Genomic DNA, 12,181 nt, shown 5'->3' with positions numbered 1-12,181 from the left:
AAAGAGAGGAAAAAGAGAAGGAAACAACAATTGAACAAATAACAACGAACCTAATAAAACTCAAGCCATCTAAGACTTAACTTCTAACAATTGCCCATCTTGGCTCTGCTGACTTCTGAAATCCATTTTTATATTCTATATGATAAAGTTAATATTTCACACAGTATATAGGGCAAAAGTTAGTTTGTGCAAGACACACACACACACACATGCACGCATGCAGGCATGCAGGCAAGGAACTAAGATAAGCAAGCATATGGAAGCATGGCTATAATCCCAACCCTCTGAGGCAGGAGGAGGATCAGGAGTTCAAGGTCATCCTCAGCTACTTAGCTACCAACCAACTTCAAACAGAAGTGAGGAGGGATGAATAGGATGAAGAAAGTCAAGGCTCCCTTTTGATAGACCGCCTTCGCCTGGTGTATACGTAATTATCACCTCCCTGTGAATGGAAGCCACATTAAAAAAGAGACAGGATGCCGGGACTTTTAAAGGAAGAGTCTCAGCAGGAGGATAATGGCATGCAAATAGCTGGGCTGGGCTGGGCTGGGCTGGGCTGGGCTGGGCCGGACTTGAGCGGACTGGATTTCCAGGCTCTGAGCTCACCTCCTGTGTGATTTGTGCAGCGCTGTGTCACCTCTCTGTGCCATTCCTAGCCGGAAGTGTACTTTTCTAGAGGAGGGGTAGGGAGAGGGAGAGAGGAGACCATGATTTCTGTGAGTTAACAGAAGAGGAACTGGAAGGGAAAGGATGGCAGCTACGTGTCCCAACATTAGGCGACGGGACCAGGGCTTCAGTCTAGGGCTAGCTCGCCCTTGCTCAGTCCGTGGCTCAGGTTCTCTGGAAAATGAGTCCAAGCTCTCTTGCTTCAGGAAGCTGCAGGCAGCAGACTAGCACCCGAGTCCTGAGAAATGACTGGCTAGCACACCACCGCGAGGGAGGCAGAGGCAAACCTCTGGCCTCTGGGAGGCACTATTGTCTCATGTTTTCCTCCAGCGGCAGTGGCTAGGATGGGTGGCAAAGTCTCACCCCAGTTGCTTGTCTTGACCACCTCGGGCACTACTAACGCCCTACATAAACCCAATTCCCTGAAAGGAGAAGATGAATGTAAGTCACTGAGCATCAGAGCCTGCCCCTTGGGGACCGCTCAACCAAGGATGGGGGCCGGGAGGGGGGTGTTCTCTGTGCAGCGTGCTGGCTGTTCCCTTGGGATTCGAAGTGTAAGCTTTAACCTGGAATCTCTTGGTCCAGATGAGCCGGCAGGGCCCGGTGTCAGTGCACATTTATTGATGGCAGGTATTTGGAGAGTAATTGAGCGGGGCGGCGAGGCCGGGGGCGAGAATGGGCCTCCACGAGCAATTAAATGTGATTAGGCTGAGACCTTCGGGATCCAGCTGGGTGATTGATAACCCGGCTGCATTCCTGCCGGGCTCGCGACTTCAAACGGGGCGGCTGGCTGCGGGAGGGGCAGGAGGGGCCTCGCGCCCGGATTCCGTCCTCCTGGCCTGAAGTCGTGGCCCCTTCCCGCACCCAGGTCGGTCAAAGGCTGCTTAGCCAGCGGCAGCCCCCGAGAGAACCCAGTGCCGAGCCACGGAGTGAGCCGCTCCGGAACGGAACGTGAAGTCCACCGGCTCGGAGCTCCTGGAGCAGAAGGAAAGCTGGAAGCGAGGAGAGGTTGGGGATGGTACTAATTTAGAAAACGGGGGTGTGGGAGATTTGAGAGAGCTACGCAGGAGCAAAGCCATCCGCAAGGAGGAGGGAAGTAAGGAGTGGGAGGGAGAAGTTACCAGGATGAGCGCATTAAAAACAAATCGGAGTCAGAAAAAATTAACGAGACATAAAGTGGGATGGGCGTGAAAAATAAAGGAGGGGAAGATTATAAAGAAGGAACAACAGAAGGAGGGGGGAAGAGTGGGGAGGGACAAAGGACGTGAAAAGGAAATAAGACAAAAGAATGAGGAAGGCGAAGGACGCCTAGGGTCAGATCGACGGCAGGGCGACAGACCTGGGTCTCAGCTTGTCCTTCATCCCACCCTTTTACCCCAGTTCCTGACTCAGCCTGGCAAATTCTATGTCCAACGTCAAGCGCTCTCCTCTCTGCTGCCCGGGGCGCCAGGGCATTTATTTGCTTGGCCCAGACCAAGGCATCAGGCTGGCTCTGCACCCTTGCAGGCTGGATGAGGGGCGACCCCACCCTAAGCCCGGAATGAGCAATGGACCCCCCTGAGTCCCCATGCCTGGCCCCATAAGCTATAAATCACAAGCAGAGGTGCCGGGGTTCCCTTGCTGTTGCTGGGATCTCGGCATCTGGGGAGCCAGGGAACAGTTTCTGTCTGTGTTAACTTCACAGACAGGACAAAACAGCATGAAAGAAATCAGAGAATGTCGTCTGCAGGAGCTGAACTTTGAAAACCCCCTCCGCCCTCATATGCTTCAATATTAAAGAAAAAAAAAAAAAACCCTAGGAGCTTCAGACACTGTATTAATTAGTGCAACCACCCATGAAAAGTTGGGTTTCGAGCGGCATTCTTTGCCCTGTGTGAAAAACCAAGTCTAATAAACAATTGTTAAGTTGGCCTGTTGCCGCTGGTAAATTACATAGCATTAAAAACATAATGCTTTTCATATTAAGCACTAATTAAAGGTTGGGACAGCTTTAAAATAAGAGAGGGAGGGGGGAAATCAAAGAAAATATAAAACTGTTCTTTCAAGAGTTATGGGAGGTTAATAAAGTATGTCTGTTAGACTAGGTCTGCTTTGCCCCCAGCTACAGCCAGGCTGGAGCCACCACAATTGGGTCTCAATAAGATAATGATATTCCTTTCTCTGCTATTAAAAGCCTCCCAGTGCAAACTTAAAATGATTTATTTAATTTAGGAAATTATGAGGTGTAACTTCAAAGCTTGAGCCGTTAGTAATGGAAAATACCAGGTTGTTTAAAATTATAATAATAATTATTGGAGGACCCAGGACATCAAAGTGTTTTCATCAACAAATGCAGCGAGGTTGGAGGAGGTTGGAAAGTCGGAGGTGTATGGAGTTTGGATTCGGCTATTAGAGCCTTATCGGGGCAGTACTGAGGAGTCTGCAGCGAGTCCTCCGCTCCGCTTTGAAGCGGGCTATTCCAGAAAGCCGTTTTACTGCTGCTCATTTTGTTCTGGGAGGGTGGAAGGAGAGGGTGTCTGGGGTGAGGGGCGGGTACAGGGGCCTGGAGGTTGACAGGAGGCTTTTCCTCCTTGCTGTGACTACTTTATTTCATTAAAGCGGCCTGTACCATCACCAATCTCGGATTTTTTTGTTGTTCGTACATGAAAGGGGAAGCAGGCACAATCGACTTCACCAACCAGGCCCTGTGATTTTGGGGAGGGTGTGTGTGTGTGTGACGTGGGTTCCTTTATAAATGAGGTTTATGCTTATTTCCAGCCCGGCAGTGGAAAAGGAATGGGGGTGGGGCAATGGCCTCTCCAACCCGTGGCAAATGAGAGGCTTTCAGAGCGAAGAATGGCCGTGGGAGTTTTCAGTCGGTCAGACAAGGTTGCGCTCAAAGGCAGGCATCCTCTTTTCAGTCGGGTCAGGCAGACGTTTCGCCAGCTCCCCGCTCTGAGCCAGGCCTCAGCGGCCTACCTCCTACGGCCCCTGCCCCCAAATCCCCAAAGCAGGGCCGAGAGGGGGAGGGGCGGCCTGAGTCCCCAGGGCCAACGCGACAGAGATGCCCTGCCCTGCGGAAGCCCCTCTGCAATGAGGGGTGCCACTCGGTGCAGGACTCCAAAGCCGGCCCTCCAGGTCCCCGCCTGTTGTCTGAGCGCGCCTGCTAGGCCACCTCTTCCATTCAAGGACTCTCCAGACATAGTCATCATCTATGAGCTCAGTGAGCTACCTCTCTGGACATCAGTTTCCCCGACTGTCTGTGACAAGTAGAACCTCTCTGAAGGATGTGTGACAAATACTGGTTAAGAAAGGATGCCTCCTAAATGCCGACTCCTCAGCTCCATCTATGCAAACTCCTGTTCCTTTCCCCCTATTTTAAAAAGCAGTGAGTCTGTATAAAGTTGTTTTGTTTTTGTGGGAAGCATTAAAGAATGGAAGGGAAGGTGTATTTGTATGCCAGGTCACTGGTGGTGGATGCATAGATGACCAAAGATGTCAAAGAAGTACCTGGAGCTTTAATTTCCAGTTGTCTCTGCAGGTGTGGGTCCTGGGCAAGCAAAGGCCTTCTAGCCTTCTCAGGTCTCTGAGACACCCTGTGCAGGACCAGGCTGGACAAGGTGAGACCCTACCTAGACAGGAGGGTGGTAAGCAGCTCAGAGTGTTCTGTCCCTCCATCCACGGCAGGGAAAGCCTATCCACTTCTGAGCCAGAGCAACTCTTCCTGGCTCTCCTTTCTGAGTATTGGATCTAGGATCACGTGCGTGATCCCAGCCACCCTGATTCCACTTTACACCACTTGTCCGACCGGGTCCTCAGAATCATACTAAGGAATTAATACCTTACCTCTGGAGGCAAGCTGAGCCTTAACCCGGAGGCCCGCGTGTCCAGGTCCCCACTCCCGCTATCATCACCTTATCACCGGTCCACAAGGCGCCGGGAAGGAAGCTCTGTGGACAGGGTAATTAGGGACCCCTTGACTGCTACTTGGGAAACCGCATCTCTTAAATGAATGTGGCAGATTCTGGCCTGGAACGGACCTCAGAGAAGCAGAAGCACGGGTTTTTGGTGACTCTGGGACCAGCCCGTGGCTCAGCTGAGAGTGGTAATCAGGCGGCAGGACGCCATCCTCCAACTTCCAGTGTGTGCGGGATAGGTTTAGATCTAAGGAAAGGGGCCCGGCCACCGTGATGAGGTCACAAACATGGATTTTCGGGTGCCCACCTCCAAGGTGAGTGCCACGTGCTGGCAAGTCCCTGAAAATGCTAACTCTCCGCCTCAGTCATCACTCACTCACACAACCCGATGTTCTTAGGCCCCTTCATCTCTGCGTACCCAAGCAGACAGAAGCTTCCGCCTCCAAAGGAAAAACGAAAGGCATCACCAGCACAAAAGAAAACTTGGGTTTAACATCATCTTCAGACTCCCCCCACCTTTATTCTTATTGTTATGGCTGTGCCTGAAACTCTAAGTCTGATGCAGGGAGGGTGTGCCCAAGTTCTTTTGGGATAGGTATGCTGGTTAGCCCTCTTCAGATAGAAAATTGCGCTCTTCCGGGGCCAGAGGCCCCAGCATCCTTTTCAGGCTTCCCAACTGAGCAAGCAAGGTCTTTCTGCTCCCAAGCAAGCTCTTTCTGCTCCCACCAGTACAGAGCGGTAAAGACCCCTTTCTCAACTTCACTGGTTCTGGTGGTTGCAAATTTCCGAGTTCAACATTTTCCCAGGCCCATTTACAGGTTAACAGGGTCTGGGGAACACCGCGTCACCACTTTGAAAAAGCCCACCTTTACCACAGCCTGACAAACTTTTCAACAGCTTCTCCCTCAACCGTACAGGCTTCCAGCTGACATTTCCAAGTGTCCCAGGACTTGCAGCTGACTCCTCTGCCACCAAAATTTGGCCAAAACTCGATTTGATTTACATTAATGGGAGAATTAAAAATGCCAGCTCTCCCTCTTATCTGGATCCTTCCCACCCCATCTAGCTAAGAATAGAGTGCTTTTTAAAATAACTGAGTTGGGACAAACTTTACTGCAATAAAACATTTTAATTTAAATCAGAGTAAGAGATAAGAAATAACTCTTCCATATAATATATAAAATTATACAAGACACCCTCTCAATGGGATAAAAATATACTGGTGGAAAAGATGGACAGGAAGGTGAAACACCAAGCTGACTGTTGTCTGACAACACCATCTTCAGCAAGTCAGTAAGATGACTTCACCCTCTGCCCCCAACATGTTAGAGTAATAAACTTCCCTAATAAGTTTAGCACATACAGTAAGCACACATGCAGAGAAGCACGGTTTTTCCCTTCCTGATCCTATGGATTGTTGAAGAATATTTAAAATAGGAATAACAGTTACAAGATATTTGTTTTGTAAGCAATTACCACATCCTCCCCCAATCGCCTCTGCAACATGTGAGGACTGATGTAATTAGCATTTCACAGAAATCAATTCTTCCAAACACGATTTGCCCTTTCAACTCTTTCTAACTCCAACTACCTGGGATGTAGTAAAGGCCCACCTGATAAGAGTTAGCAAGTTTTCCTATTTCCTACCTGGTCCTGAGGACTTCTCAGGGTTATTCTCAGCCTCCTCTGGAGGACCTTAATAAAGAAGGAAAGGCAATGTGGAGAAAAGAGGAAAAATAGGACCACATGTGCATCTCTTATGCACATAAAAAACAAGCATGTTACACACCTCCCTTCATTTGCAAGAATCTATCTGAACCGCCTCCTTGTATGCACCCTGTCTACTTCTGGTATGTTTCCCATAAGCAAGTTCACCATCCTCTCAAATCCTAGCAGATTCTGCAAAAAATCTCTTTCCCTTTAAGAAAATGTAGCAGACTTAACAGAATATCTTAAGATGCTATCTAGAAAAAAATGGATAAATGTATATATAAATTTTGCCTTTCAAAATAACTTGAATTTTTACATCTGGCATATAAAAATGTCTTATATTTTATTATATATTTATACATAAAAACTAGCAGAGCCAATATTTGTGAGAGAAAAAGGGGACATTTGGAAGATAATGGAAACAAAATCTGTCTCGGTGCCTCTCACCTAAATAATAAATTCACTGTGTATCAAGTGGCTCTGGCCCACTGACAGGGTGGTGATGCAGATGCAAGATTTGCTTGCCGTCAGGAGCTGGACTGGCACAGTCTTCTCAGAGAGGGAGGGGAATGCTTTTATGAAAACATCCATCCTGGAATCTGTACATTTGGTCTTCTTTAGGAAAGATGGTACATGCCATATCCAACAGGCGTGGCATAGAGTCCAACAGGTGGGATGGGAAGCACAGGTCTATGGAATGGGTAAGATGCTCCATAAATGGATGCTGCTTGCAGAGGTGAGTTGATAGGGAAAGGCAGACTGAAGCCTGAGGGCAGCATAGGTTTGGCAGCCATTTTCAGCTTTTCCAGTTCCGCCTCCTGCAGTCTCTTTGCCTTAGCCCTTCGGTTCTGGAACCAGATTTTGACCTGGGTTTCTGTAAGGTTCAGAGAGCTGGAGAACTCAGCCCGCTCTGCAATGGAGAGGTACTGTTTCTGGCGGAACTTGCGCTCCAGGGCTAGAAGCTGGGATGTGGTGAAGGGTGTGCGTGGCTTCCTGTTGGTCTTGTGTTTCCTCAGGGTGCAGGCTGTAGGGCTCATATGTCCTAAAGAACAGAAAGGGGAATCAATTAGCAAATGTGCCATTCTCTCCTTGCCTAAGAGAACACATAAACATTGTTTCATTTTTCAAAAAGGTGCCTTTGTCAAATCTCTCTGTCTCTGTCTCTCTCTCTCTCTCTCTCTCTCTCTCTCTCTCTCTCTCTCTCTCTGTGTGTGTGTGTGCGCGTTTGCACACGCACACTGAGAAGTAGTCAGTGGTAGGAAAGAACACATTTAAATGGCAGTTGCTATATTTTTATATCAGCTTGAGTAATGTGGTCATGAAACTTTTTATATGGAAAACATACTGCATTGCAGAAAATGGAAATAGAAACCACAACTAAACCCTTCTGTAAGTCACAGAAGCTCAACATTATCTAAGAAATAAAACTCCCTCAGAATTCAATCTCTTGTCTTTAAAATGGGAGCCTGAACTCATCCCTGTTCTCAATGGTAAGGGAAATGAAAAGGGTGTTAGATGCTGGGTTAGCCTTGGACGGCTCTCTGAACCAGAAAAGGCGGGATGCATCAGCCTATTTATGAAGGATAATCATGCAGATAAGGCCCACAGTATGATAATAGCATCCAGGGATGGACAGGCCCATCTAAGCAATAAACAACCACAGCTGTCACTCCATGCACCCTACAGATTATAAAACCCCAACATCATTTTACAGATCGGGATGTAGGATACATTTCTTGGCTGTGTGCTTTGGCAGTATAAACTTTACTAAGATGGGGGAAAATTAGCTCGCTCATAAACGGACATGTCAAGGGAAATCACTGTGCCTCTGAACTATGACGATGGCATCTTAGTCTCTTTCACCCATCCCATGGTTTAGGGCAAATGTGTAAATGGTTATTTTGTTGTTGGAATTCAGAAGTGGGAATAACAAGCAAAATAAAGACATGGCAACAGCGTCCAGACTCCGTTTAAAATGGGTTGTTATAGGAAGCTCAGGGATAGGGCCTCAAGGTGATTCCAAGGCAGCAGTTAAACTAATTCTGGTCTTGTTTTCCTCGTGGACAGGGGAGGAGTGTGAAGTGACAAGGATAGAATGTTGAACAATTATTTTTCTGCTTTTGGCTTTTACAAGATATTCTGATTTTTCTAAAGTAGCCAGAGTGGTTACTCCTGTGTATTCGCAGGGGAATGTAACATTTCTTGTTTAGTTACTCTGGTGGCCCAAAGAAGAATTTACACTTCATACTTGAGAGTGACACAGCACAAGTCCCAACCCAGCCTCTCTCCTAGTGTCACACTGACTGTAACTTTACAAAGTGGCAGGTTCTGCCATCAGAAAACAGAAACCTGGAAGAAAACCCGGGTAAGAGACTCCGAACAAGGCCTTGCTTTTGCATATGCTAATCCCTAAGCAAGCCGAGGGGAAGGGCTTTCCTCTCAACTCACACACCAACACCGAGGCTGGCTACGTGCAGAACCTGCTCCCTTCCCAAGCACATCCAGGGCTCCCTTTCAGACTCCAAACTCTCACAGCACTCACTCGCTGCTGTCCCCACTGGCGACTTGAACCAGGGTAGCATGGGTCACTCCTGCTGCAGTTTGGAGACTTACAAAGTCCAGGCCATGGGGATTGTGCATATGTGGCGAAGCTGTGACACAGGAAAATTCCCCCACCACTCCCAAGCTCTTCCCCACCCCATTTTATCAGCCAAAGCAAAACAACTTTTAGCCCACTTTCTTCAAATAACAAAACCAGGACCAGGGTTAGTGGGTCCCTCCCACTCCAGCTCCCAGCTGATTCTTGACACTTCCAGGCCTCAAGTACCAAGAAGCCCTGTTTTCAAGTGAAGCCTTCCCTGAGAGCCGCTAGTTTCTCTTATAAAAAGGCATTGTCTAGGACAGGGAGTACAGCCCAATGTAAAGAAGCTAGAGAGTCTGCCCCCTCCCAGACCTCCAGGCCTAAAAATGCAGGATTTCTGACCTTTGGCCAACGTTGCTTTTTAAGGCTGGAATCCTAGACGTGCTATGGGGCATTGCCCCCGGCCTCGGAATACACAGGCACTCCAAATTTGTTAAACAAGTTAAGACTCGTCACGTTGCGGAGACTCCATTTCACTGTCAATAAAATGGATAAATACTACTTATCCCTTGGGTGGCTTGGAGTACTGTTTTGGAGTGCCCAGAAACCCACTTTGGGGTGATGAGTAAATAAATGTTTCCAAGAGCTTTTTCATGGGCCCAAACTGCTGATCCCTCTGAACTCTGCTAAGAAGTGTCGTCATCTGTTAACAAGAGGCTCTCTGCTGCCACACAAAGGAGATCAGATAAGATAATATAGTGAAAAGCGCTGTGCAAACTTGAGTTAAATTCTTTAAGTCCTTAATCTCTGGGCCCTTTCTGCCTTTCAGAATTTCCAACAGGGTGGAGAGAGACTGCCAGCGGGGACAGCCACTGACGCCTGGGTATATGGTCTTGTTTTGTTCACGAAATACCATGTATCTCTAGTCCTGAGGGCTGAGAGGTGGAAATGAAGACAACTTCTCTTCCAGCTGAGCTTGGAAAGTCCCTCCACAAACCCTGTCCTTTCTCAACCTTCCCAAAGTTTAATGAGGGGTAGGCCGGGGGAATGAGGAAAAGGGGCAATAGAGCAGATAAATCGCAAAGGCCAAGAGATAAAACTAAACAAAGCTACAGGGAGTGGGCCCCACAAATGTTAATAGTAAAAGCACCCAGGACCCTAAAGGGAAGGCAGTCAACACAGCCTCACTAGAAGTCACCGGCAGGTGTAAACGTTCAATAGGGCCAGCCCTGCCATAGAGGGTGCGAGAAAGCACCAGAACCCCATGCTCAGTGCAAGCATGGATGGTCACCTGGGACAAGCCAGCGCAGTCCTCTTAAAACACTAGCCATCATGTCTGAAGAGGTAGCCACAGGTGGCATGCCTCTGCCTGTACTGCGGTTCTAGCAAGCAGCCAACCCTGGTGAGCCTGTGGCCACCACACTGTATACTCCCAAGTTCTGAAGAAATGATGGTAATTATTACTGTGAACCGGGAGAGCCCATGAGGGTCTGGCCTGAGCTAACTAGCTCGCAGCAAAACTCATAACCTAACCAACAACGAACTAGAACACGGAGAAGCTTCCTTTCCCAATCAGCCTATATCAACCATCCCGTGGTAGGATCTGGCTTGAACACTGGAACTCGAAGAAAACCAACGATTTCTCTTCCGCGTCTAGTTAACCTCCAATTGCCTTATTTTTACAGTTGGGGTGCACTTCGCAGAACTGCCTGTATATTTTGAAGGTCAATAAAACACATTTCGAGACTCATTAGAAGTGGATCCCAGTCCGGCGTGGTGGTGCACGCCAGCAATTCCAACATTTCGAGGTAGGAAGATGAGGAGTTCAAGACCATTCTGAGATGCATATCGAGTTCAATACCAAACCCACAAGAAACCCTGTCTCAACGAAACGAAACAGTGGCTCTCCCCGAATGCCAGGGCAGGTACCATAACGGGCAGTGAAACACAAACATGAAGCGTCCGGAGCAGGAGGTTAAGGGCTGCAGAAACCAACAACTGGGCTTTGGCTTTCAAAATGCCAGCCAGCGCGCAGGTACCTTAGACTTCGCACAGCTAGGGATTCTGGGATGCGGACCTCTCGCTGAACTGGGTTTCCAAGGGGTCAAGAGCATCATCCTGTTAACACCCGTCCCCAGCCCCTCTGGGACCCCACGCGCGGATCCAGCCCGGGTCCGGTCCCTGGCGCACACTCACTGGGCGGCGGGGAGTATCGGCCGGGCTCCTGTATCCATGCCGCTCCATCTTCGGAATTTTCCGACTTGACCGAGGCGGTCTCGAAGGGCTTGACGAGAGGCCCGGGACTGTGCGCGTCCCGGACGCCGTGTCCCGGCAGCAGCAGCGGCCGCAGGGCAGCGCCAGCCGATGCGCAGTCGGGTGGCACCGCGGGCGACTCCTTGGGCGGCTTCTTGTCGGACATGAGCGCCTCCACGCTGAAGGGTAGGCTGGAGACCTTGACCCTGCGCTCCTCCGCGATACCCTCCGCACCTCCAGGCCCGGGGCCCGGGCCGGCCAGCACCGCGGGGCCCTCCTCATCTGACGAAAACAAGTCACTGCCTTTGGCCGGAGAAGCCATGACTTTCTGCGCCGTCTAGCTCTCGGCGCGCGACTCCGCTGGCAACTAGCAAGCGAAGACTCCAACTTTTGCCGGGGGGAGCCGGCAGGGGCGCGCCGGGAGCCCGGCCTCTCCTCCGAGGGGAAGTGAGAGACTCGGCTTAGCCAATTGGCGACGGCCCTGCTCCTGACGCCACGGATGCTCGCCTCTGATTGGCTTTCTCTGGAGAGGCTGGGGCCCTCTAACCCCCCCCCCTTTTTGAAATAAATTAGGAGTTAATTACAGGAGCAGTCAGCAGAGTTGTTATTAGGCGATCCCTCAAGGGTTATAATCGCCCAAACTGAAAAGTCCAGGGCGTAATTAAAGCCGATTGTTTAAAGAGGAAGCTTGCCGAGTCCCCTTTCTTCTGTCTTTTAACCCCTCTTTAAAGCGTACCTGGTGCCCATCCCACGCGATCCCGCCAGAGAACGTTGGAAATCTGCAGATGGCATTCCTGGAACATTTCTAACGCTCCAACTATGAGCCCAAGTTAATGTAACTTTGTAACTATAGTGCAAAACAGTGGCCAGCATTTTTGATAATGGAAATAGTTGAGGCATGGTGCTGAGAACCCTCTTGTCTTTGGAGAGGATTCTAAGACATTAGCTGTTACTTTAACACATTCCTCAAGACCAGGATGAGGGAGGCTGAGAGGTGGCCAAGAGATGCCAACTAATCTCTTCCCTTCACTCTCTTCTCTTAGTTTTCTTTTCCTTTAAAATAGGCTCTTGCTCT

The 12,181-nt window shown here is 49.3% G+C and overlaps 1 protein-coding gene across 1 annotated transcript; it reads right to left on the bottom strand.

The window, feature by feature from the left end:
• Positions 1-6,872: 6,872 nt before the first annotated feature.
• On the bottom strand, positions 6,873-11,520 carry Msx2 (msh homeobox 2). The gene is made up of 2 exons (XM_051194271.1): positions 11,050-11,520; positions 6,873-7,314 (listed from the first exon to the last, which is right to left on the bottom strand). Exons 1-2 carry the CDS (start codon positions 11,426-11,428, stop codon positions 6,890-6,892), a joined length of 804 nt encoding a protein of 267 aa, XP_051050228.1. The 5' UTR covers positions 11,429-11,520; the 3' UTR covers positions 6,873-6,889.
• Positions 11,521-12,181: the final 661 nt, after the last annotated feature.

The sequence above is a fragment of the Phodopus roborovskii genome, unplaced genomic scaffold, assembly GCF_943737965.1.
Source record: "Phodopus roborovskii unplaced genomic scaffold, PHOROB, whole genome shotgun sequence".
In the NCBI taxonomy this organism is placed as follows: Eukaryota; Metazoa; Chordata; class Mammalia; order Rodentia; family Cricetidae; genus Phodopus; species Phodopus roborovskii.
The sequence above is the reverse complement of the archived record's forward strand: the minus strand, read 5'-3'. Positions and strand labels throughout refer to the sequence as shown.

Coding starts and splice junctions, on each gene's coding strand:
- Msx2 (XM_051194271.1), bottom strand. CDS start 11,428: ATGGCTTCTCCGGCCAAAGGCAGTGACTTGTTTTCGTCAGATGAGGAG. Junction 7,315..11,049: donor CCGATACTCCCCGCCGCCCA/GTGAGTGTGCGC, acceptor TCTGTTCTTTAG/GACATATGAGCCCTACAGCC.